Genomic DNA, 25,131 nt, shown 5'->3' with positions numbered 1-25,131 from the left:
GCATGAAGTATTAAATCTAGAAATAAAAAACTAATTACGTAGTTTATTTGTAAATTACGAGATGAATCTAATGAGCATAATTAGATCATAATTATACACTAAATTGCTAGAGTACACATGCTCTAATGACAGATTAATTAGGCTCATTAAATTCGTCTCGTAATTTATAGACGGAATTCATAATTTATTTTATAATTAGCCCACGTTTAATACTTTGACATATCCGATGTGATATTTATAGGTATAGTTACTTGTCACCTCGATTGGCATGTTGTTTGATGGGCGTGGGACTGTGGGATCAGCGTATTTCAGTAGATTCCTTGAGTCACATTTCAATTGTTCATGAAACTTGCATTGTCTTTTCTTTAATCAGTCCGGTGTAAGATGGCATCGTCATTTCCAACTAATTTGTTGAGTTCGAGTTGAGGCCACCCTCCATCCAACCAGGATTTGGGGGGTGCATGGTGAGTTGCTGATGCGCCAAGGGCCAGGGGCATTACGCCACGAGAATATTGAGGCCGTGACCGTGAGAGGACAGAACGAGCCATAGAAAGGTTGCACCGCAAAGAAAATGGGAAAGAAGATAGCACAAGGAAAACAGCGTTTGGAGCTACACAACAAGAGTGTCAATAATTCAAATTAGAGAAATATTATCTTTTGGAAAGCTAGAAAAAGAGAAGCGAGGGTAGAGACTGGAAGAAATTTGACATTGGAGAGAGAGAGAGAGATCAGAGAGAGAGTGACAAGAAGCATTCGATGCACGTAGGTCCTGAACGAACTGGCGGAACAATCAAATCGATCGCATCCATCCGCGAACGCTGCTCGCGCAGCCATCCGCGACGACGGCGAGGCACGAGCTGACGTGCAGGCACGTAGAATGCGTTGCGTCAGCACAGGACGCCACGTGCAGCGCCGCTCGTTGACGTGGCCGCCGGCGGCTTCCTTCCATTCCCTCTGACGACAGCACACGTCCAACAAGCGGCCAGGCCCTCGCCGGCCAAGCCACAAGCCCTCCCACGTGCGGTTCAAGACCTGGCATCGGGCGGCCCGGTCTTGCGCTTCTTCGCCCAAACCCTATCGAGTTCTCTGAATCCTTCAGCTGCGTGCGTGCGTGCGTGCGTCCTGTCTTCTTCGATTTCTGTGGAAAACAAAAACAGGTACGCCTAGAATACCTCGGAGCAGGCGCCTCGCGTACCTTTGCGTTGCGCGTGGTTGACCCGGCTCGCGCCTAGTTGTCACGACGGGATCGGTCGTCGCTACTGGTCGCAGGCCACGATCGAGGTACGCGTGCACGTCGAGCAGGAGGCGAGGGTGATAGGCGCCGGCGGTCGCGCGGGCCACGCCAACCGGACCTGCCTCGTCCTTCGGCGTCCCCTCCCTAATCCTTCGTTGGGCCGACCCAATGGAGTACTCAAAATTTAAAGTTTTATGTAAAAATCTGTTGGACTGGTCTATACAAATTTGGTGTCAATTTAGTGGCAAGGGACCTGAATCGTTCGGATAACCCAACACAATCCCCTGACGCCGGCCCTCACGAGACTTTCCGACGCTGCCCCTCCTCCCTCCCGATGCCGCACCTCCTCCCGCACGTCGTGGCTTGGCCGGGCGCCGGCGAGTCCAACGGCTCCCGCTTGCGACACACGGCCCCTCTCCACACGTCTTCTCGGTCTCCAATTCCCTATGTTACACGGATACTGGTACGGGTATCGGATACGATACGTATCGGATACGCGGATACGCATTTTCTCAAAAAATACTGATACAGAGATACGATTAGGATAATTAATAATTACACATAAATATCACATAGATATTCAGCAAATGAGATTTTACTCTTGAGATGTGCAATACTTGCATGTCCATATAACATTACCTCTATAACTAGTCTTCTCTAAAAGCACAACTGATTCCACAAGGGGTTCTTCAGTTGCTGCTCATCTAATTCTACAGTTCTATTGCAGCAAGTTCATCATTTTGTATCATCTCTTACTACCAAAACAACATTTGGGTGGGCTGATTACTGTTTTGGGCTATATCCCATCTGGCCCAAAAGAATCGGATACACGTATCCAAGCAAATGCGTATCCGTTTTTTCAGAATACGGCTATAAACATATCCGGGACGTATCCGGGGCGTATCCGTATCCGATACGTATCGGATACGGATACGCCACCTCCTAGGAGTATCCGCGTAACAGAGCCGATCCCTAGTGGATGACTGGCGGGTGCGGCGGCGGCGCGGGGGCCGTGAGCAGGTCGGAGGCCCAAAGCATGGCGGCCGGGGACGCCAGGTTGGCGACGACGCAGAGGAAGAGTAGGCTTAGGAACATGAATGCGTCCAGCGAGGCAGACGCCACTGTGCAGGTCAGGGTAGCGAGGCGTTTGGTGCCCGGGGGTCAAGGAAGGCGTCGGGTTCACATGGAGGTAGACAAGAATGACGCCGAGCAGGATCGGGGCGAGGATCTAGGTGCAGCCGAGCACGACAACGATCGCGAATTTCCTAGCGGTGGCCACGGAAGGCATCGACGGCTGGGCGCTCAAGAACCTCGACCATTGTTGATTGGTCGAGCTTTTTCGCTGCCGTTGCCGCTAGCTGGAGCAGGGGAGGGAGAGGGCGACGCGCGAGACAGAAAACAGAGGAATGGAAAGCGGGATACGCAAAATTTTAGATAACCAATGGGTTTTGAGTAACCCGATGTTTAATGTTTGGATCAACCCACTACACAGACGCTTTCCAAAATCAACCCACTTGAATCCTGATTCGTGCCACCGGTCCACCAGACTGTGTGTGACCGACTAGAGGGATCAACAAAAACCAGTGTCATTGCCACCACGTCGCCGTAGAGCCAAGCACAGTCGCCATCACATCTTGGCAGATCATGACGACCTTTGGGAACAGGCGCAGGTTCAGAAAGTTCATATTTGTCTGCGTGCTCTGTTCTTCGACATGTCATTTTCTTGCGCTCGTGCAAGCTTTTGAAAAAGAAGCAGCTTAGTGCCGACCGTACAGGCACTCTGTGCCATGCCCGTGGACTGTGGCTCCATGAGACGACAGGACGTGGCAACCGTGTTATCCGACTGTTCTGACTGATGTGTTTCCTCCTTGTTGCACTCTCATCGCTAGCTTAACTCAGGAACACATGCTGTGTGTTTACATGCAGTGCTGCCGAGTGCAGATTAAGAAGCGCATTGCAGCTACCATCTAGCTGCTGCGAGTAGTTCCGAAGAAGAACTAGCAGATGTTGAGAGCTGCTGCATTGTGCATTCGGCATTGTGCAGCTGCAAAGATAACAGATCATCAACGAATCGTAGCCTGTTGCTGCAAAACCTACCACAGCCGCAGCGCCGCCGCTGCCATCGCTTGCCTTGCCGCGGTCAGTGAGGAGATAGGGGCGGCGGTGTCTCCATAGAGCAGTGGCGCTTGTATCCCTCGCACGGTTGCACCCCTACTGACGGTCATAGCTGCTCTAGCGGCGGTCCCGGCTCATCACGCCCCGGTTCGCTGGAGAACCGCCACGATCCGACCATCCCCGCGCTACCATCTCCTGGATGCTGAATCTCTGACCACTCGCTTTAACCATAGAGTCCTCCGCTCTTCAAGTCTCTGGCGCACCTCCGTTAACTGAAACAGATTTCCGTTTTCCGGCGCGCCGCGGAGCACGCGTGTTGCCTCAGCCCTCACTAAGCGCGCAGCTTAAGCCTGATGGCCGGCGCTGTCTTCCAGAGGGTGTCGAGCTGTCCGTGACGCCGGCGGCGTGGTGACCGCGTGGTCGATGTCATGGCTCGTGGGTGAAGGATAGGATTACAGTTAGCGAACAGGTTCATAGGGACGACCAGACGCCTGCTCCAATGAAACATGCCCTGCCTCGCAGGAGCACCGCCGCCACGATGCGTTCCAGGCATGCTCTTCGCTGGTGCCGTGCCATTCCAGCGCGAGCCACCTCCGACCACCACCAGTAGTCCTGGCGGTGCATCCAGTGCGCGCGGCAGCAGGACGATCCTCGCCGGAAGCCCAAGCGGATGCAGCACTTCCACGAATACGTCCGCTCGCGCTCATGCCACCGCTGGCCACCGTCGTCCCGTTGTCGCTGCTTCTCTAGGCCACGGACCACCTCGGCCACCGGCTGCCGCGCCGCGCGCGCCTGGCAGCGTGGAGACGCTCTTGAGATACTTTCAATCTGTACCGCGCAGGTCGGATCGGACGGCCCGTAGGCACCCAGGAGTGGACGGTATTTGGCATACCGTCCACCCTTGGCATCCTGCCCGGCCTCGGCGCGCTCAACTCAAGCCGTCCCTGGTTCATCGTAGGCACCAGGGAGCCTCGCCGTCTTGCATCTTACCGACCGCTGGTATGGTGGCCGTCCCGGAGCACTGCAGGCGAAGGGGACCGACCGAGACTGCTGGCCGGGCGCGGCGGGACGGCATGTCGCGGAAACGGGGCGCTGACATTGCTCTGACGAGCCGTCGACGGTCGGCTCCCCCTGGGGACCCTCGCTAGCCCCCGTTCCTGCTCTTCCTCTGAGATTCCTCGCCGCGCGCGCAGGCGCAGCCAGGAGCGTGACACGGCCGGGACGTGGACGCAGGTTGAAGAAGCAGACGTCGCAGGTCGCACGGCGAGAACTGCAGTGCCTGCCGCCTGGACATGCAGTAACCAAACCTCTGGAGAGTGCCACGTGCTAATCCATATCGATATCAACAACCGACACATCATTCACTTAAAAAACATCAAACTGGTAGTCCCGGTGCGTGCTCCACAACATGCCCAAGATTAAGCATACACATACCGTTTATAAATAAATATATCACCAAAGCATCATAAAAAGCAATTTTAGTCATTACATGAGTTCAACATAAATATTACAAATTCATGATATAGGAGGTTCAAATCCGAAATTTAAAGGATTCAGCCTTCAAATACAAGCCTTGAGCTCATGAATGATATAAATGAGACATGAAAATTAAAACTTAGTGTTTGTCATGCTCTCACAAAAGACACCACACAGCAGATAAAATGATAAAAGCGCAAAAGCAATGACATCTTGAGCAGCACCATTGTGATCACAAAGACCTACTCCTCTCCTCGCCATGATAGAAGTGACCAAAATAACTTTCGACTCACCTGCAATTTAGGTTAGAACTTAGAAATTGCCACCTTTGCTCTTATGGTCTCGGCTTGTACTTGAAGATTGTAGAGACGTCTTCTTGTCTCATCCAACTCCCAAAGCAAGCTCCGGTGCACCAAGTCATAAGCGGAGATGGTCTCCGCCATGCACCGCTCTATGGTGAAAGGCCCAACCGGTGGTGAGATACAATATGCAAATGGCTCCTCAGGTCCTCTCAACAGCAGGTAGGTGAAAGGATCCTCCTGAAGCTCCCTATGTTCGTAACGAAGGCGGGCGATGTTCCTTTTGCTTATAAGTCGTAGGCCTCCGATCCAACCACCATCTTAGCTTCAATGTGGAGGGTAGCCACGTAGTCGACCATGCCTATGCCATAGCCACGAGCATAGACCGCATACTCGGGCTGGAAAGGGTAGCGTGCCCTTCTCAACATCTCATTGAGGAGTGCGGGAAAGCCGATCGTATCCAGGGTGCGGTTCGCCATGATCAAGGTATGGGCCATCTATTCATAAAGACAAGAGGGGTTAAACACATTTGAATTAACAAGTGAAGCAATAGAAAGAAAATAGCTCCAAGACAAAGGAAGAAGGGTAGCAATTAACCTTATGTTCGAATTTTAAATAAATAAATATTAGTACAAAAAATTAATTTTTACTCTCATCCGACTAAGCATGTTTTAGGTTCACTTCATGGAACCTCAGCTCTGATGCCACTTAGGTTGGAACGCAACATGAGTATAAAAATACTCACAAGATTCATACAATCAAATAAATAACGATTATCAAGAGGGCTCAACAGGGTCGGGCTTTATGTTTAAATAATTATTGCATAAGCATGAGCTTTATGAACTAACAAGTGAAATCAAGGATAATCGAGTAAGTGTGGCGATTCCAATCCATACTTTCCTTTTCTTTCATGTTATAATCTAACTCTAAGCATGGCTAAACAACTAGTCAAGTTATTTAGTTAACTAGCTACACATGATAAGGATTAGGAATAATAATTTAAATGAAGGGAAAAATGCATGAAAATAGGTAAAACAATGCAATACATATATATAATAAAAAAAAGCGTACCCAGTGCCGTAGGCTTCCCGCACTGTGCGGGGTCTGGGGAAGGGTTGTTTTTAAGCTCCAAGCCTTACCCACACAAATGTGCAGAGGCTGAGGCTCGAACCCGGGATCTTCCGGTTACAGACGGTAGGCTCTACCGCTGCACCAGACCCGCCCTAATACATATATATAATACATAAACATAAATACCCAAGTGGGATAACTAAATTAAAGCAAATTAAATGGGTAAAAAAATCATGCTTAGCTGCTTGCCTTGATTTTTCTTTCGTCTCGACAACAAACTCAACACTAGGCTCGGCCTCAACGCGCTCACTCTCTGGTGTTTCCGCCACTATAATGCATGAATGAGTGTATGTATTAGCATGATGTCATGGTTGGTGCATGAGTGATAAGACATAAAGAATGAATAGCACAGCATGCAATAATACACATATGTAATCATAACAATAACAATCAAGCACTTTTATACATGTAAGCAAGAAAGGGCTAAAGCAAGAATTATCAACTAAATTTTATACAGCAAGCACAAATCATAAAATAAATTGAGCATGGAGTGGACATCAAAACAAACTCATGCTATTTGTATTTGCAGCAAAAGTATTTTTATAGAATTATATATATGAGCATTATAAATTTCAACTACTAAAAACAAGTTAAATTAGAAAAAATATGTAACTAAATTCAAATAATATTCATAAAATTACTACAATAACTACACATAATCATAAAGCTAACAGAAGTGGTTTTATTATTTATCATTTTTCAGCAAATAGTTATACAATAAACAATCTTTCAAACAGCAAGCATGAAATGAAATCAAACTAAAACCATGCCAAGCAGTTAGGTTCCATCCAAAAAAATTTCACCACCAGAAAGATATATACAACACAAACCTATCAAAATTTAGTTTGATCTTTTTAGAGGAGCAGATAACTAAGTAACTAACCAAACATTTAAATTACTTTTACAACAATAAATTGTAACTAAATTATCATAACAGAAACATGCCAATTTTTCCAAAATTAGATCTAAATCACTGGAATCCAAAAAATATTATACAAATTTTACTATATTTTAAATCTACACGACTACACTCAACATACCCAATGACCCAAACTGCTAGAGCAACCCAACCCCGAGCCCCACCGGCGGGTGCGGCCCAGGGCCAGGAGGGGCCCTAGACCGGGTCAAGGCCGGCCACTTGCCTTGACCCGGCGCCAGAGCGCGCCCACGGCGCGGGAGGCGGCCGAAGGGGGCAACAGGGGCAGGCCGAGCGCGCGCACGGGGAAGAGGGGGAGGCGGCGGCCTCACCGGCAGCTCGGACGGCGGGGAACGGCGGTGGATGGGGCAGCCTGGCGGAGGAACGCGGGGGTGTGCGGAGAAGCTCGCGGAGAGGCCTGCTGGAGGAGGGGAAAGGAGGTTGTAAGGACCGGATTCGGTCTCGGGGAGGGTGAAGAAGCTACGGTAGCGAGAAATCGAAGAATCGCTTACCGGAGACGACGAATCGTGGCCGGAGTTGGGGAAGAAAGGAGGTGGCGGCGGCAATGGTGGTGGCGGCGGCTAGGGTTTGGAGGCAAAGGGGCCGGGTTGGCATTTAAAGGGAGGAGGAGGCGAGCGGCCGGCGCGGCGGCTGCGGCTCGCCTGCCCGGGGCCACGCTGGCCAAGCCAGCGGCCGCCGGCTTGGCGCCGCCGCCCCAGCGGGCCAACGGGCGCGCGAGGAGGCGCGGAGGAGACGGGGGTAGGGGCTGACAGGTGGCCCCAGGGAGAAGGGGGGGGGGGGAGGAAAATGCACCGGTTGAACTTCAAATTTGAAAAACAGTGACTTCCTGCGGTTCAAAAATCACCATAATTTAAAGTGGAGTAAAATAAATTCAGCAAGATTTTTTTTGAAAATTAAATTCACCAAGATCACAACGCAACAAAAAGCACTTAAAAGTATTACAGATTGCTTAAACTTTCGAAGAATTTTATGGCTCGGGTTTGCTGTCACAAAACAGTTGTATAATATCTGAATAATAAAATTTCTGGGAGCATATTTGCATAACAAAAGTTAAACTTTCTCCTAAAAAATAAAAGTTAAACTTCCTTCACGAACAAACACTCAAGCATGGCCCAAAAATTAACTATCTCATGCCAAACACATGCTCATGATGTTTGATTATGCCTTAATGACGCCCATAATGGCGTGGTTTAAATGTTAAGCATGATTGTAAAGTTTGGGTCGTGACATCCGCTGCCCGCATGCGCCCATCAAGCAAGACCGCGCGAGAGGGCTACTGCAGCGGACCACGGCACAACAACTGAGCCGTCCGCGGACAATGGAGAGGCGATGAATCATTGTGCGCCTCCAACTCGCTTTGGTCGGACAGCAGCGAAATTGAACGAAAGTACGCCGTATGCGATAAAAATGTAATCTTGGAATGCCAATAAAATCAAATCTGGAATGTCAAGTTGTACGTAGTATGATCGCTCATCGCTGACGTGCAATGTTCAAATGGGCGTGCCAAAAGTGTTTGGACAAACGCTGTTTGCAGTTTGTTCGGTCGTTGATCTTTCACCCGGACTACAATTTTACCAAGCTCGATCCTTCCGGATTCACATGCTTAACCAACATAGCAGCGCGAAATAGAACATAAGGAAAAATGAGTAATGCATGGTGTTGCAAACTACACAACTATCTTCATTCTGTCGAAATATACCATTTCCATCTGCCGGTACATAAATTAAATTATCAGGTGTAAGGAGGGAGCTACAGTGATCCTGGGTGTGAATCAAACATTTTTAACAAGACTGCACGCCGAATCCTCTAGGATAACTCTGACGACGACCTCAACTCAAAGGTCTCAATTTAGCATCCTGTTGATCCACCCAAAACAAGACTTCTGCTGATCCTTGTCTGTGAAATTACCGGTCACCACCCATGCCTCCAAACATTCCACTCATCTCCTTTGATCCCATCTGTTTCATCAGTGACTGCAGTCCACCCATGCCACCAATCTGCTTCAGCATCTGCGGCGGGAGGACCTTGCTCATGTGCTGGACATTCATGTTGCGGGACAGTGCACTCATCTCTCCTTTCTTTGGGATCTTGAGCCCCTTCATCTTGCCCCAGATTTTAGCAAGCCGCTTGTACTCTTCCAGCATGTCCATGACATCTCTGACAGGCCGGCCAGACCCCCGGGCAATCCGAATAATCCGTGACTCAGTCATTAGCTTCGGGTTGGTGCTGTCAAGCTCTGAGAAGAAAAAGTTTACATGAACACAACATTTGCAAAATTAATCCAGTAATTTGTGTAAGGAGGAAATTTGTCACTGCGGCTTACCTGCATCGGTCATGGAATCCATCATCGTCATGTACCGCTTAATCTTGGCCTGGCTTTCCTTCTCATGCCCTTTTGGCATCAATTCAGCACTGAATCCAGGCAACATAGAGAAGACCTGAAAATAATCCAAATTCAAAATTGTATTTGAGAGATGAGCCTTGATAATGATGCAAGGAATAAATCCTCTATTACTGCCATTCTAAAAAAAACATTTTCAAAAGGTTACTACTGTATTGGTTTTAACAAGATGAAAAAGCAATTTAAGGATTACAAACAGCTAACCTGGCCAATAGGACCCATTTTCAAAATGTTCTGGAACTGCTCATACATAAGCCTGAGAGTAAAGCTTCCTTCAGACAGTTTCTGCAGAAGTTCAGGTTGTTGATCGGTAGGCACTACTTCATGAATCTTGTCCATAAAGCCTGACCAGTCTCCCATACCTGTGAATTACACAAAGAAAGCTTAACAGAATGTAACACACAGATAAAGTCATAAAACAAAATGCCTTATATTTTGACTGACCTAACAGGCGACTAACAAATGGCTTCACATCAAAAACTTCAAACTCATCAATGTGTTCTCCAGTTCCAATAAATATAACAGGACTTTTTGTTGCTGCAACCCTGAAAATAAACAAGGATGCAAGACATGTTAAGTTCCACATATGTTTTGAAATGTTGAATCTGATGTACAGTTTCTTTTCAGTGAAGGTATTCTAAATGCACACATGTGCATTAGGCAAAAACCTAGTTACGGAAACAGAACAAATTAAGGCATCACAAAAGATAGTGTTCTGAGTACAGTAACTCTAGGCTCAAACTGCATTTATCCTAAGCAAAATGTGATGCGATGTAGTTTTTTTAAGAGTAATGCTATCTCATAGTACCACCTAAAATCTTCATCCAACTGACCTTTCATGGTTTAGTACTCATCACATCACTTCTCTAGAATGTAAGTGTGGAATTATGTGAGCAAAATGCACCGACTATAAGAAAAATTCCAATTGAGAGCATCTACTTCAGTTTTCTTTTTCTGGAAATAGATCTTCAAAGCCACAAAAGATAATAGCATCAAGACCATATTGCAACAAAAGGAAGAGAATACTAACGCGCTAAGAGCGCCACCTCCTTTCGCATGACCATCCATTTTCGTAATAATCACAGCACCAACAGAAGCACTTTGTTTAAATGCCTGTGCCTGATCAAATGCAGCCTGACCAATACTGCTGTCCATCACAAATATTACCAAGTCTGGTTTCTGCAGGAAAAAAACAAGAACGGGGGTGAAGTTTTGCTAGGTTTCACAGAATTACTGAAGCCTGAAAGCTAGAATGTAATTGAAAATTTCGAGTGCACATACAGTTGCTTCTGAAACTTGCCGCATTTCCTCAAAAAGTGCAGCTTCTTGTTTGTGCCTTCCACTTGTATCTACAATTATGAGATCGCAATTTTCTTTCTTGAACCTCTCCACACCCTCAACAGCAATTTTCACTGGATCAGACTCCATGTAGCTGCAAAGAGAGTGTTAGAAGAAAAGAGATAATAATGAGATTAACAAATAACCGAACATGAGAGCTACAGCACCTTCCATAAAAGGGGATCTTGGCCTTCGTTGCATTTTGTTTTAGCTGATCAAAAGCACCAGCCCTAAATGTATCAGCACAAACCAGTGCTGGTTTGAATCCTTTCCTCTGATGACAGTATGCATATTTTGTACAAGTGGTAGTTTTACCAGAACCTGCACGAAAATGACATCATCTTGTGACAAGAACGATGAGTGTGAAAGGAGAACAACACATATTGATTCTATCTTGATTAAATTTAGGATTTGTCCCATCTTTGCATATGCCATAGGAAGGCCTACTAAAATAAAGGTATGTCTTGCTTTGCAGCCAAGTTCAGCCAGACGAAGAAACTTGATGCTATAGCACTGAGCCTCATATCAAAGCATCCATCTTCTTGATTTCAGATTTTAAACAGCCCATAAATTCAGCTAACAGCTTGGACTTCAAGATGTGTGTCTTCAAGGAAATGACCAAAACAACTCGATATTAACAAGAGGTATACAGAACTCCTGGTATCGAACGATTACCTTTGCTATATTCTAGAAAGCAGAACATCCAACAAAGCTTTTATAACTTAACTGATTAGTCCTTGATTTCTAGGAAAACTTATATGTTTTTCCATAAAGGTAACAAGATCAATAATTAATTAGATAGGAAAGTGCGCACTTGCTAGGGCTTTTGGCACTGGACTTTAACAAACTTTTAAGGTATTAACGACCTTGATAATGACAAGTATAAACCCCATATGAGAATGAGCAAATCTGATAGAGCTAACAATGTAATTGTGCTTTCAGTTTATCAATTTGTTACTTCCTGATACAAGAGCTTAACTGCCTTCAATTTATAAGTTGGATTGCTGGCGGTGAGCCAGTGGCCAAGGCCACTGTGAACATCATTATGCGCTGTAAAATGGTTCGAAAGCTTCACTTATAAATTAATAATGGGCCAGGCAATGGCCTTTTAATTTTTTTAAAAAAGAATGAGAAAAGGGCATAACATTCCAATTAGACTAGATTGCAATAGATCAAGTTTTGATAGTTCAGGAGCTCTTGAGAAAAAGGAAACGATCAGTCAGACTTCACTTGGGCAAATGTGCAGGTGTCAGCATGAGGCATAGAGCAGCAACAGGGGGGCCAACCTTGCAGACCAACGAACATGACAACGCTTGGCTTTCCCTTTTTGGGTGTGAAGGAAGGCTTCCCGGGATCCAACATGTTGCAGAGCTCCGTGAAGACGGCCTACAGCAGCAGCAACACAGATCAATTGACGCAATCAACGAGATGCACAGGTCCCCTCCCAAATCACACTGAAATCCCTCGAAGCTCTCGACGAATTGGGCAGGTGAGACGACGGGGCACTACGCCCCTACCTGCTGCATGATGCGGCGCTTGTTGGTGCCGGCGGCGAGCGCCTCGAGGTTGACGATGCGCTTGATGTTGGTCTGCATGTCGCGGACCATCTTGAACTGGACGTCGGCCTGGAGGAGCGCGCGCGAGATCTCGTTGAGGCAGTCGTTGAGCACCTTCTCGTCGATCACCGTGGCGTTGCTCATCTGCGCCAGGGCGCGGGAGATGCTCCCGCCCAGCTGCGCGAGCACCATCTTGCCTGACTGGGGGTGCTCCGATTCCGCTTCCCTTGCCGGTGGTGGTGACTTCCGCCGGTGGGGGAATAGACGACTAGGGTTCCGATCGGGGGGCGCCTCTCTCGCGTGAGAAGGGGATGGGGAAGAAGATGTTATGGTGACGTGGAGGGGACGGCCGCGGGGGTCGGAACTCGGAACGCGGAGAGGACAAAAGTGAGATGCGTTCACGCCGCCTCGCGCTCACGGTGAGACTTTTCCTGCGTCGGTGAGTTACGAATTTATGATTTGTTGGTATAAAATTCGGACATGCTAAACAGTGATTTTTTTAAAATTGTTAAACAGTGCTTAGCTAAGGCGTCAATGGATGAAATGCAGAACTGCGAATCATGTGATGGTTTGGGTCTGTCGATTGGATCAAGATCCTGACGTTATGATTTTTAACCAGATTGTTTGGAGCATTGAATATGTGCAGAGTGATAAAATTATATATCTTTTCTTTGTTAACGGCGTTGCTTTAAATTTTTTTTGTTTAAGTAATTTTACTAGATTACTATCATGTAAAATATTGGTGTCACTATTATGTATAAACCGTCATAGCAGTCAAGTCTAAAAAAGGAAGGGAGACAGTGGTAGAGATGCTAGGCGGTGGAGGTGGTCGAGGGACGGCATGTACTCGCTGGTCGCCAACGGTTGGGAGATAATTGACATGCTAGGGAGAAGAGGGGAGTGCAAGATACCGCCGAATTAGCATACACGTGGATGGTGCTGGATTCGAGAGCAGTAGCTGCGGGAGACGAAGGAGACGGCGGTGGCGAGCTGCAGGTGGACCTTCTGTAATGGTACTACTTGCAGTCACACGTAGGACCCAAACAACCCCTTGCATCTACGACCCCAAACAACCGGGAAATCTTTTTCATCGCTTGTGTGGTTGGTGGGGGGAGCAACCGTCAGCGAAGTCGCCAGTAACCGAGGTGGTGGAGGGTGGCGGTGGACCTTAAGGTCCCAGGGTTGCTAGGGTGGGGCGGCTCCATGGCCACCAGACTTAGAGGAGGGGTCGGTGGCGGCGGCAGCCCTGGTGGTGATGGTAGTTCAACCGGCGGAGGGTGAGGCGGCACGGGAGCGCCATTGACCGGTTGGGGTAGGACCCCCGGTGGGGGTGGCTGCTGGCGGGGGTGAGGTGAAGACGGCGGTGGTGGCTAGACGAGATGATGGAGAAGCTTGATTAGCACAGGCGGTGCGGAGGCGCCAGAGCCAGAGACGGCGGTGGAAGGCGGACACACTTCTCTCCAATTGGATGAAGAGCGATAAATAGACTCCCCAAACAGCCCCCAAACCTGAGGCTATTGCCTTGGCCCAGCACACGCTGGTCTGTGGCGTTAGCACAGCCCCCGAGCAGAGTCGGTTCCTAAATCTGAGAAGAAAACTCGCAGCACATTTCGTGTCTAGAGGTAATCTCGTGTCAAGGCCTCAAGGGTCATACAGGACATGAACCATTCGATTTTAGCAGTCCCATGATGAAAAGTTGAAAACTAGTGCTCTGCTATGGCGATGAAGTTTCTCGTGCGTCCGTCATAAAGCATTGGTTTAGGATTTAGGAATCGCACGAGTTTAACATTGCGCAGTTCGGTTTGCCAAATAATGGCGAGGGTTTCTCCAGATAAGCAAATCCATGTCTGTATAGAGAGGCCGTTAAGCTCGAGGTAAAATGAGAGACGACAGCAAATTTATAAAGTAATGGTTGAAATGTCATTCACTCTTATCTCAGACGACAACATGAATTTATTAAAAACATCCATAAGATCACCCCAGAAAAAAAAAACGAAATTGAAAGAGAACAGACTTTTAGCATCTACAAGGACACGAAGAGCATCACTCCGACATATAATGGCATAATGCTGCCACACATAGTAAGAGCATTCCCATCAACCTGCGGCTCAAGGAGCAAATCTAACGCTCGTCCAACTTCCTTGTCTTAGCCGTCTGTCCTTCGTGTTGCAACTAGAATAGTCCTTCCCCTGCCACACCAAAAGGTTGTTGTGATGATGTTTCATGAATTGTGAGGAAGACATTCTAAACATGAATCTGTATCTTAGTGAACAAAAAATATCTGGGAATTAGTCTTCCATTTTCCAATTCATGAGAAATCACAGTACCCAGTGGGTGCTGAATTACTGTCTGATAAACATGGAGCGAGCTTGCTAGTCTATAAGCAAAAGGAACACAGATAAACATTTCTACAACTAAAATGTTGCCTAGTTACTAATCGTACATAAGAACTAATAATAATCTATACGTTCTATACATGTCCATAAGAAACATAAAACTTTTTAGATGCAAACCGGACTTACTTAATTCATCTAATGATTTGCTGACATCACTTTCCCCTGATTGAAGCAAGCGTATTTTGCCTGCACAGAATACAATACAAATGAACAAAACATAATTAGCAAGAAAAATTCGTTTACAGTAAACAATATAGCCAGCCAGGGATGAATTAACCCCATATGAGTTAAGCCATTTTGCTATAGAATGATGTTAGAGGGAAAAGAGGATATAGCTGAGACTCGAATGGAAATTAACATACCATCACGTCGCAAACAGATCTCTGGTATATTTTTCACTTGATCATTGATTCTGTCATTGTAGACTCTAGTCTCGATATCACCCTCAACATAGACTGCAGCACTGAAATAACACATGGTTATAACAGCTTCACACCAGAAAAAATGACACCCTAAACTGAAGTTCTGATATCATATCATTGAGAAGAAAATAAAAACTCTATTATTTAGATCACATACTTCTTGACCAACTTCTGAACAGCATATGCACCAAGCTCCTCATTATGGACAGCTATCCGATGCCACTGTGCTGGCATTGGCAAGTTATCGTCTACTATTCTCTGGTCAAACATACCACCTGTCCCAACAGTGAATACAGTTACCGTGTGCCCGTTACTTAATATTTTCTGCACGGGCACTCGTCCAACTTTGCCACAAATAATTGCCTGGCAAGAATGAGTTATGTAAACGAGTCAGATTCCCCCAGTGTAAACTAAGTATGAATAACTGTTCTCGTAGCATGTATCAGTTACCCGGTATACACCACGGAATTGATGTTCCTTATTTTTCCTAGGACCTTTAAATTCATCACCACTTTTGCCACCCATGTCATCCTTCTCATCGAGATCAGAAAAATATACAGTGGAGCTGAATGCTCGAGATTTACAGCAAATATCTATAGAAAAGAAACAACATTATGCACTTTATGTCGAAAAAATTCGCAGTATGTAAATTTACATCGCGACCCTCTTCTGCGACGAGAAAGGAAAATACTACCCACCAGCTGAGCTCCGCGGTGTTAAGAGTCTCTTCAGGCTCAAGCCCTTCATAAGTCTTGTGCCCATGGTTAGTCTGCACACATGGATACAATCGACAATCAGCCAAAGGTGAAGATTCAACCGGTCATACAAAAAATTCCTACAAACTTACCGCGAGAAATGAAATCAGGATTAAACTCATTCTTCAAAAGAGACACCCAAGCAAGTTAGGGTTCCTTACCAGAAGTAGAAATCAATCTAAACTCCGATGAATCAAAACCCCACGGCAATCCAGTACCGGAGAATAGAGGACGAGCAGCAGGACAACCACGAAGCGGGGTTAGTGGTCTCGTTGTCTGGCGCACTTCGAAGGCTGGAGGCGGGATTTGACGGCGCGGGCGAGGAAGGAGTGGTCGAGTGGAGGACGACGGCGTCGCGATCTCAGTAGTCAGTACTCAGCAGAGCAGAGTGCTTCGAGGCCAGTGCGGGTCTTGGGCTGGGCCCTGAACGGTGAACGGTCTATAAGCCCAAATTCTTCTCACTATTTTCAGAAGGAAATTTGCATTTTACTCAAAAAAAGAAGGAATTTGCATTCATCTAAATAAAATATTTCCCCTAAAAAAAAGACTTATGCAGCTCGATCTATACTAGACAAGCGGGAGAGCAAGAGGGACCAAGGCCGATCTGAGTCACTTTTACTTTTCATACTGTCGCGTTGCTTCGCCAAGAGATCTTTTTTTTTTTTGAAATGTCGCCAAGAGATCTTTGAGCATCCGTTCGAATACCTCACCAAGAGTCCAAGACAGCTGGTGATTTCCAGCCGTTGGTCCAAGCCCCAGTCAGATCAAGTCGTGCAAGCGTGCAACAATCTGGTTGGTTATCACATATCAGTCAGCCTGGTGGTGCATGGAGTAGCAAACTAGCAACTATTGTTTCGATACTTCCAGTCCAGTTGCATAAAAACTATTTTAACATGTCTGGACTGGAGAAATTTCATAAATAAAAAAAGATATACACCATACGCCACTTTAATTAGTCCAGAACTGAATAAAAACGTCATGACTTACACAGGAACAATGAAACACCTATGCAAATTTAAACAACTCCTTAGCTTAATATTACTTGCAAGGTTGTTCGCGTGGGCACGCGTTCTGTTCTTCAAGACAACTCCGGTGTCCAAGCTATATTCATGTGAAAAGGTACATGGGAGTGGCATAACTTACATGATTGGCTTAAGGGGTATTCCTTACGTCAAAAACTTCAAAAGAATGGGCTATATACTACAGAAACTGCCACCATATTTTCCCATCAAAATGTTACATATACAAACTCTGCTCCTAGATACACGGGACAAGCACCTAAGCTGCCTGTCATGATGGATATACAAAATCGAATTTGTAAGAGAAAAAAACACTGACAAAACTATATGATTTCTCATCCAACAAAAAAAAATAGAAAACAGATCTTCGCCTTTAGTTGTTATGTCAGAGGTTGTAGTCCAAGCTCCGAGGAAATGAGCCTGAGCAGCACTTGTACAAGCTCCCGCACCCTAGCTTCTCTGATTGATCAGCAGGGACAATAACAATAAATAAGTTACACAACTAAGGAAAGTTGGGTCATAAAAACCCTAAGCCAACTCTTAAGCTATTGTTCACACATACACATCAATTATAAGCTTACAAAAGTCACACATGGTATCGGCAATAGTTTTGATTGCTTCAAATCTGATGCTTAAAAATGAAGGTTTAATATCCTTTGGCTTTTCTACTCTACAGACCGAAAGTAAGCAAGATCACTCAAACGACAAAAATAGACGGAACAAGTATTCCACATATATCCTAAACAAAACCAGCCTTGAAGTATGGTTTTGAAGAATGGAACTGACAAGTTAGCCGTGCCAGATGGTTCAATCCAAGTTTGCACAGTAGAATGGGCATTTTCCTTTCAAAATTCGGTAGGTATCTCAACAGACATGCACTAGTTGTGAGAAATTTGCAACGGGATGCTAACTATCTACACTTCCAATATTAGAAATGACTTGAGCTAGCCAATACCTTACTTCGAGTTTTATATGCTGAGTCCCTAATGTCCAATATCTACACCAAACTTTTTTGAGTTTGTGTTACTGTTGCATACTTGCATGTGGATCGTATGAGGGAAAAAAACCCTTTAAACTTTAAAATGTTGATAGTCAGTATAAACAGAAATGGGGGCAAAAACAATCTAGAATCTTTGGCCCGCATGTCACATGATCAGAGTTTTCTAATCCAGCATGGGAAAGCACAAGTTGCTGGCTACAATGAATGGCCTACTCAGCATAAAAAGAAAAAAAATGTCTGCCATGGTCTATAATCTGTCAGCTGTGCTTGTAAGATTTACCAGATACCTTTTTCTTACCTTGAGACCACTAGCTCAGAGAAAGTGGGAAGCAAAGACAATAAATGAGCTCGTCGATGCAATTTGTTTTTCCCCAAAGCTTCTTTCAGATATGCAGGTATGTTGAGAACATTAGCAGTATCGATGTCTATGATTAGTCTAGCAAGCTCTTGAAGAACACAAATCGTTTCTTCAATCCTCACATTAGGCAAAGGATGTTCTCCTGCAAATGCCAATAGCACCCCAAGATCAATGGGGTTTTTATACTTATAAAATGAAGCATAATGGTAAGGTAGATTATAGTTTTTAAAGAATATTAGACATCAGAATTATTAAGAAAAAACAAGCTCACAAACATAAATATGAATTTCGAACATACCTAGGTCATTTTCATCGGCTAAAAATTGTCCCAATATAACCTCACACCGCTTCATAAGAATTGGAATCGAAACTTTGCTGGCTTCTGATACTGCAGCACATGAGCTTGCCTTTGCTATACAGCTGCAACCACAGAAAATAGCTGCATTAAGTTCTAAATTGACACAGTTCAGCTTCAGAAGAAATTAACATTGTGCAATGCCCGCATCAAATAGAGGTAGTGCCACAAAAAGGAGAAATGGAAAGTAAGATGCATGTTAGACTATCATCCACCCAGTATCTTTTTCGACAGATCCCTATTCCCCAAATCCCTCGCATGTTATATTCATGCTTCTTCAAATATGAGTCGTACTGCAAAGTTACTTTAAACATGATGCACACACTATTTTACACAGACTTGCACAGTGCTTACCTGCATAAAGAAAACATCATCTGTAAACAACTCAGCGAAAATCGGCTGCAGTGCAAAGGTAAAAGACCAACAGTTTGAACAGGCAAGGATCCTGTTCGTGAGGCACAGCGATCAAGACAGTTAACAAGCCTTTGCAAAACCTGAAAAAATTTGATCGTCAGATGGTCACAATTAAGCATTTACAAGGTCAGGAGAAAAGTGAGTTCGAAGCCATCAGAGTATGTGTCGTGTGCATCACAAAAGGTAAACAAATACTTATTGACAAGCTAACCTCAACTGGAGCATCCTTTTGCAATTTCAGAATATCATCTCCAAATACAGTGAGGACACTCATCTCAAGGGTCTCATCAGCTGTAATAGAGTCAGCTGAAGGAACATCTGATGACAACACGCGTCCACAAGAACCAACAAGAAAGGTTTCATACACATCTGCAACCTCCTTCCAGAAACGCGCTCTAGAAAGTCTATATGAATTCACATCACTTTTGCAATCGGCATTGTCCTGCCTCACCTCATCGGTCACAACACGATTGAAGCATTCAGCAGATATTCTCCAAAGGGTACCCCTTGGGTTGTCTCTCCTTGTATTCATGCACCTAAGTAGGAAACTTTCAGAGTCAGCATACAGAACCACTCGTTTTAGAATCTACATTGTTTAAATGATTTTGACATGGAAATAAAAAATAAGTATAAAACAGTTCTGCTGTTCTACAATGAGCATATACGCTTCTTGATAAGTGAATGTATTCTTACTTTTGCGTTATGATACCAATTAAAAGGAAATTACCTCCCAAGACCATGAATGACTTCTGGAGAGGCACTAAACCTTTCATTTGGTGGTGCCTCCAGAAAAAGGTTGACAATGATTGGCACAAGCTTTTCTACAAACAGAATACCCCAACCACAGCCCACTGCACTATCCGGTTTTGTACCACTGCCATTGAGCCTACTTCGTTCAACTGTAACCATAGCAAATTACACATATACTCAATAAGAAATATAGTTTCCCAGATTGTGCAATACTATACATAAAATAATGTAACATGCCTTACCGAGGGTACGCTTTGCACCGTCTACCGGCACACCGGAATTCTGATCATGTATTTGTTTACTATTTTTCTGGAGGGGCCCTTCTTGCCCATTAAGATAGCATAACAGCTCAAGGAGGAGAGGCGTCCACATGGAAGACAATATAGTCGTCGGGCGCAGCATAGGAATGATTTCCAATATACCTCGTTGTACAGCAGGGATACTACCCTAAAGTATAAAAGACTAATTTAGGCAATAAAATTCGACACTGGACCAAACCCAATTTGAAAGTATGGAAGTTATCAGGATAGAAGAATAAAAAAAAGAAACATGCTTCCAAGACTGTCTACGAGAAGAAAATATATTTAAGGATTATCTAGTGCTACATTTTTATGCCCAGTTTTCACAAAAATCAGATCTGTAGAATAAGAAGCATGTTCCAAGAAACTTATATGGTTAGACACAGTATTTTAGCAAAACACATATATTAATAAAAATGCATGCACAGGTATACCAGTTCACTATCATAATCAGTAGGAGTCATGGTAGCCTTAATCATCAGATGCATAATTGCCATGAGCCTTAGATACATCTCATCATTAAACAGAGATTGTGCTTGAACGTAAAGATCACCTGCAGGATTGAAACATAATTAATAGCTCATTGGATTATCTGATGCTTGTAGGATAACAACAGGAAGTCATAAATTACCAAGACCACGGAGGACCTCTTGCTTGACTTTGTCAGTTGAGTCATTCTTAAAATTTGGTGAAGTTTGAAGAACAAGTTCATAAATATCAAGAATAGATTTGACATATGAAGATTCCAGATTTCCCTGAAAAAAAAACATATCCATGAAACATGCATTTATGATTATTCCATTATCTAAATAATATCTGAAATGTATGACCGGTCCACTGCATTCAATTTCAACCACACTAATAATAAGCACTTTTCAGGTAAATAACAAAAACTTTTCCAGCGAAATACTCCCTCTGGTTGGCAAAACATGTCATTTCCAATCAGGCTTGCTTAACAAAGTTACCTGCTTGCTCCAGTCGGAACGAATGTTTTGTCGACCCGGAAGGAGAAAAGACCGAGTATTGTTAAGATAGTATAAAAACCAAATATAGGCCAGTGCATTGGTAACCTGTGTAAGTTTGTGTATAATGCATGGAATATATTGCTTGGAACTAACCATATTTGGAGTTGCCTAATATATTCTAACATCCCCCGCAGTCACAACGGGAGCACGCAGACGAGGAGACCGGAGAATAGGCCAAACAGATGATATCCTCCAGCAGTCGCAGATGTTCCCAGCGGGGCAGAGTGCGCTCCGGTGGTGACGTCTTCTGGCTGTGCGGTGGCCCGGCAGCCCCAACAACGCAGCAGCCTATCATCCTCACTGGTCCTCCACAGATGCGCACGCGTGCTTAGAGCAGCAGTGCAGCGACGTTGGTAGGACAGGGGTGCCGAACCTATTGCGCAGAAGGGGCGGCAGATCCAGACGTGAAGCCGGAGGGAACGACGACGCGAAGGCATGGCCCAACGGCAGCCCATGGCGACGTTTGTTCCTGTGAGGACAACGGGCGACAGCTATGGATCCAGTCGGCGGCGGGTAGAGGTTGCCCCCTCTGCTGCTTGTTGACCACGACAGCACGGCAGATCAGATGGATTGGCTGCGCATCCTACAAGGGCGCAGCCCCCGGCGGAGATCAACCTCATCGGGGGTGGCACGAGGGCAGCTGAAGCCAGAGACCTAGGGTTGGAACCTAGACTTGTGATTCCATGGCTCTGATACCATGTAAGATTGTGTGATGCGAGGAATGTATTGGTTGAGCCTCTTGGGCTGATTATATAGGAGTGTTAGATATATATGTATATCCAGCTGTACATTGCCCTGTATAGGTGATTGATAACCTTTCTAGTTAGGAGATTATATCCTTGTACATTTATATCTAACAAGGAGTACGTTGCTTGGAGGGTAAGTAGCCTCTCCTAGAGATAAGGAAGTTTATCCCGGAATTACAATCAAACTAAGCATATCCGGAGTTGCCTAATATACTCTAACAACTTCTAAGTCAATTTATCCGTTATCATGTGACTATATTTCCTAACAGATTGCATTCCAATGATAATGGCTAGTGCCAGCATATGAGCATACAAGAGTAAACAATCTTGACTAAAACTGTCCATTAGTTTCAAAATTAGTAACCTCTTGACTTGATTGGGAAAGAAGTACCTAAGGAGACTATTTGTTGGTATGTCAATACTCGAATACAGTTAAGAAAATCATGGTTTTGTTATTAACTTATTTCCGAAGTTAGGATGTTCAATTAAGACATTTAACAGAGTTCAAACAAAGTGAGCATTATACTAAATTACAAACCACAGGTGATTTTGTTGGTGTATATTGAGCCCATGTGTATAGAGGCCCATGTATAGGAATTATATATACCCACTCTTCTAGGGTTGGAGGAATACATCCATTATTCCCTCCTACATGGTATCATTAGCCTAGGGTTAGCCTATCTCTCTTCTCTCTCCCAGCCGCCGCCGCCGCCGCTGCCGTCGGCAGCCATGGCCGGCCGCCGGCCGCCGGCGCCTCCCCTCCCCTCCTCCTTCCCTCCTCCTCCCCTGCGCCGCCGCTGCCTGGGGCCGGCCGCCCCGATCCGCCGCCGTCCTGAGCGCCGCGGACGCCGCCGCCGCAGGGGCCGCGGGCGCCACCCTGGGCGCGGGATCTGCCGCCTCCTCTGCCTGGGCCGCCGGCGACGCCTGGCCCCAGCTCCGGCCGGCTGTTGCCTTTGCCCTGCTCGAGCCCGCGCCCGACGGCGCCGCCGCCGCTGGCACGGCTGCCGAGGCTGCGGGCACAGGGGGAGCAAATCTTTGGCCGCCGCTCTAGGCGCCGCCGCCTCCCCTGCGGGCGCCGCCCCTACCCTGCTGCAGCCCGATCCGAAAGGGGCCGCGGGGGCCGGGGGTACTGGCGCCGCGGGGAGCCCTGCGGCTGCCGCGCAGGACGCCCACCGTGCCGCCGTCGCCACCGGGAAGCAGCCCGCTAACGCCGCGCCCGATCCCGCGTGGTCTGGGCTCGGGATGTCTCCCGCGGATGCGCCGCTTGCCGCCGCCGCCCTCCGCGGGCAGCAGGCTGACGCTGCTCTCGCCGCGGCCCTCCTTGCCGCCAAGTCGGAGGCTTCGGCGACCCAGAAGCGGGTCCGCATGGCAGCCCTCGTCTGGGAGCGCGATCGCGCCACGGCCGACGCCCTCGCTCTCCGGGTCGTCGAGGCGGAGCGCTTCCTCCGCGTCTCCTCCGGCCAGCCCGTCGACCCCGAGCACGGCGTCTCTTCCTCCCACCAGGCCCTGCCCGCTGGATCTGGAGCCCGGTACGACCCGACCGACCCCATGGTCGCCCAGCTCCACCTCCAGGCCGCCGGCGTCCAGAACATCAGGGCCCTGGTCTCCGTCCTCCTCGACACTGCGTCCTCCTACGGCCGCTGGCGGGACCAGGTCCTCCTCACCCTCCGCCGCTACGCCCTCGACGACCACATCCTCGTCGAGTCGCCGATCGAGACGCGGGACGGGCGTGGCTGCGCCTCGACAGCGTCGCCCTGTCCTGGATCTTCGGGACCATCTCCATAGATCTTCAGGACCTCGTCAGGACCCACGGCGGCACCGCGCGGCAGGCCTGGGTGGCGCTCGAGGGGCAGTTCCTCGGCAACGCGCCCTCCAGCTCGACGCCACCTTCGTGCAGGGGGACCTCTCCGTTGGTGAGTACTGCCGACGGATGAAGGGCATGGCCGATGCTCTTCACGACCTCGGGGATCCGGTGTCCGATCGGGTCTTGGTGCTCAATGTCCTGTGTGGTCTGAGCAGCACCTATGACCACCTGAAGAGCTGGATCGCCCGCCAGAGGCCCTTCCCCTCCTTCCTGCAGGTCCGCGACGACCTCGCCCTCGAGGAGATCACCAGGGGTCTCGCGCCCGGATCGTCCTCGTCCACCACCACCGCGCTCGTCGCTACTCCACCGGCTTCCTCCGCCACTCCTGCCACCTCACTCCTTGGTGCTGCTCCCGCCGGGCAGACCGGGTTGGGGGGGGGGGGGGCGTGGACGTCGTCAGCGGGGGGGGGGGGGGGGGGGGGGGGGGACGTGGCGGTGGTGGCACTGGTGGCCCTGCTTCTGGGGGTACCGGTACCGGTGGGGGCCGTCGGGGCGCGCCGACTCCGCCAACTCCGGCTCCCGCTCCTACCCCTGCCCCTGGAGGTACGCCCTGCCCATCCTCAACAACCCATGGTCAGGGCGCATCTCGATGTGGCCGTTCCAGGGTCCGGGAGGGGGGCCTCGTCCTCAGCTCCAGCCGGCGGCCATGTTCACCGGTACTGCTCCCCTCTCCGCGCCGTACGGGACCCCGCCCGCTCAGCCCAGCCAGCAGCCAACCTGGCCTGGGGGGTGGGACCAGGCCGCTCTGGCGCAGTCCTTCAGCACCATAGGACTGACGCCGCCGGTCCGCACCGAGTGGATCGCCGACTCGGGTGCCTCGTTCCACACCACTCCTGATGCCGGTATCATCTCTTCCGTTCGACCCCCACACCCCTCTTGTCCTTCTATCATGGTTGGTGATGAGTCTTGCCTTCCTGTCACCGCCGTGGGTTTTGCTCCTCGTCTTCCTACTGTTTTTGTTGCTCCTCAAATGGTTCACAACCTTCTTTCCATTCGCTAGTTTACTGCTGACAACTCATGTTCTATCAAATTTGACTCTTCTGGTCTTCCTGTGAAGGATTCGGCTTCCCGACGTCCGCTCCTCTGATGTGACAGCCCGGGGCCCCTTTGCACTCTTCGGCTTCCTGCTTCCGCTGCTCCGTCTTCGACTTCTTCTTCGTCTACTGCCTTTGCCGTGATGCCTTCTTCCACCACCTGGCACCGCCGGGGCCGGCTTGGACACCCCGGCCGCGTCGTTTTGG

General features: G+C 47.6%; 3 protein-coding genes and 2 long non-coding RNA genes across 12 annotated transcripts in view; all 5 read right to left on the bottom strand.

Annotated features, from left to right (window-relative positions):
- Nucleotides 1-4,785: 4,785 nt before the first annotated feature.
- On the bottom strand, nucleotides 4,786-6,255 carry LOC120708217. The gene is made up of 2 exons (XR_005689276.1): nucleotides 6,196-6,255; nucleotides 4,786-5,621 (listed from the first exon to the last, which is right to left on the bottom strand). It is a non-coding gene; the product is annotated as an uncharacterized LOC120708217 (long non-coding RNA).
- A 183-nt stretch (nucleotides 6,256-6,438) lies between these two features.
- LOC120708216 lies at nucleotides 6,439-7,952 on the bottom strand. The gene is made up of 3 exons (XR_005689275.1): nucleotides 7,684-7,952; nucleotides 7,504-7,592; nucleotides 6,439-6,523 (listed from the first exon to the last, which is right to left on the bottom strand). It is a non-coding gene; the product is annotated as an uncharacterized LOC120708216 (long non-coding RNA).
- Nucleotides 7,953-8,825: 873 nt separating this feature from the next.
- On the bottom strand, nucleotides 8,826-12,849 carry LOC120708214 (signal recognition particle 54 kDa protein 2-like). The gene is made up of 9 exons (XM_039993344.1): nucleotides 12,449-12,849; nucleotides 12,218-12,317; nucleotides 11,099-11,252; nucleotides 10,875-11,025; nucleotides 10,624-10,772; nucleotides 10,038-10,138; nucleotides 9,798-9,955; nucleotides 9,516-9,630; nucleotides 8,826-9,428 (listed from the first exon to the last, which is right to left on the bottom strand). The coding sequence occupies exons 1-9, from the start codon at nucleotides 12,677-12,679 to the stop codon at nucleotides 9,097-9,099; spliced, it is 1,491 nt and encodes a 496-aa protein (XP_039849278.1). The 5' UTR covers nucleotides 12,680-12,849; the 3' UTR covers nucleotides 8,826-9,096.
- A 1,507-nt stretch (nucleotides 12,850-14,356) lies between these two features.
- Nucleotides 14,357-16,480, bottom strand: LOC120708215 (single-stranded DNA-binding protein, mitochondrial-like). The gene is made up of 7 exons (XM_039993346.1): nucleotides 16,222-16,480; nucleotides 16,004-16,074; nucleotides 15,756-15,898; nucleotides 15,463-15,668; nucleotides 15,246-15,346; nucleotides 15,010-15,069; nucleotides 14,357-14,676 (listed from the first exon to the last, which is right to left on the bottom strand). The coding sequence occupies exons 2-7, from the start codon at nucleotides 16,065-16,067 to the stop codon at nucleotides 14,660-14,662; spliced, it is 591 nt and encodes a 196-aa protein (XP_039849280.1). The 5' UTR covers nucleotides 16,068-16,074; nucleotides 16,222-16,480; the 3' UTR covers nucleotides 14,357-14,659.
- Nucleotides 16,481-17,074: 594 nt separating this feature from the next.
- LOC120708212 (protein MON2 homolog) overlaps nucleotides 17,075-25,131 on the bottom strand; it is a 34,067-nt gene continuing 26,010 nt past the window's right edge. For 6 of the 8 annotated variants that reach the window (XM_039993342.1, XM_039993339.1, XM_039993338.1 and 3 more), the window contains 9 exons: nucleotides 20,887-21,010; nucleotides 20,690-20,808; nucleotides 20,199-20,403; nucleotides 19,934-20,105; nucleotides 19,418-19,742; nucleotides 19,147-19,286; nucleotides 18,736-18,857; nucleotides 18,378-18,579; nucleotides 17,075-17,538 (listed from right to left, as the gene is read on the bottom strand). In XM_039993342.1, the coding sequence (XP_039849276.1) occupies nucleotides 17,460-17,538; nucleotides 18,378-18,579; nucleotides 18,736-18,857; nucleotides 19,147-19,286; nucleotides 19,418-19,742; nucleotides 19,934-20,105; nucleotides 20,199-20,403; nucleotides 20,690-20,808; nucleotides 20,887-21,010 (1,488 nt within the window). In that variant the 3' untranslated portion in view covers nucleotides 17,075-17,459. Of the gene's footprint in view, nucleotides 17,539-18,377; nucleotides 18,580-18,735; nucleotides 18,858-19,146; nucleotides 19,743-19,933; nucleotides 20,106-20,198; nucleotides 20,404-20,689; nucleotides 20,809-20,886; nucleotides 21,011-25,131 lie in introns of those variants that run through there. The other 2 variants (XR_005689273.1, XR_005689274.1) reach the window with 2 other exon arrangements.

Source organism: Panicum virgatum, chromosome 5K, assembly GCF_016808335.1.
Source record: "Panicum virgatum strain AP13 chromosome 5K, P.virgatum_v5, whole genome shotgun sequence".
NCBI lineage: Eukaryota > Viridiplantae > Streptophyta > Magnoliopsida > Poales > Poaceae > Panicum > Panicum virgatum.
The sequence above is the reverse complement of the archived record's forward strand: the minus strand, read 5'-3'. Positions and strand labels throughout refer to the sequence as shown.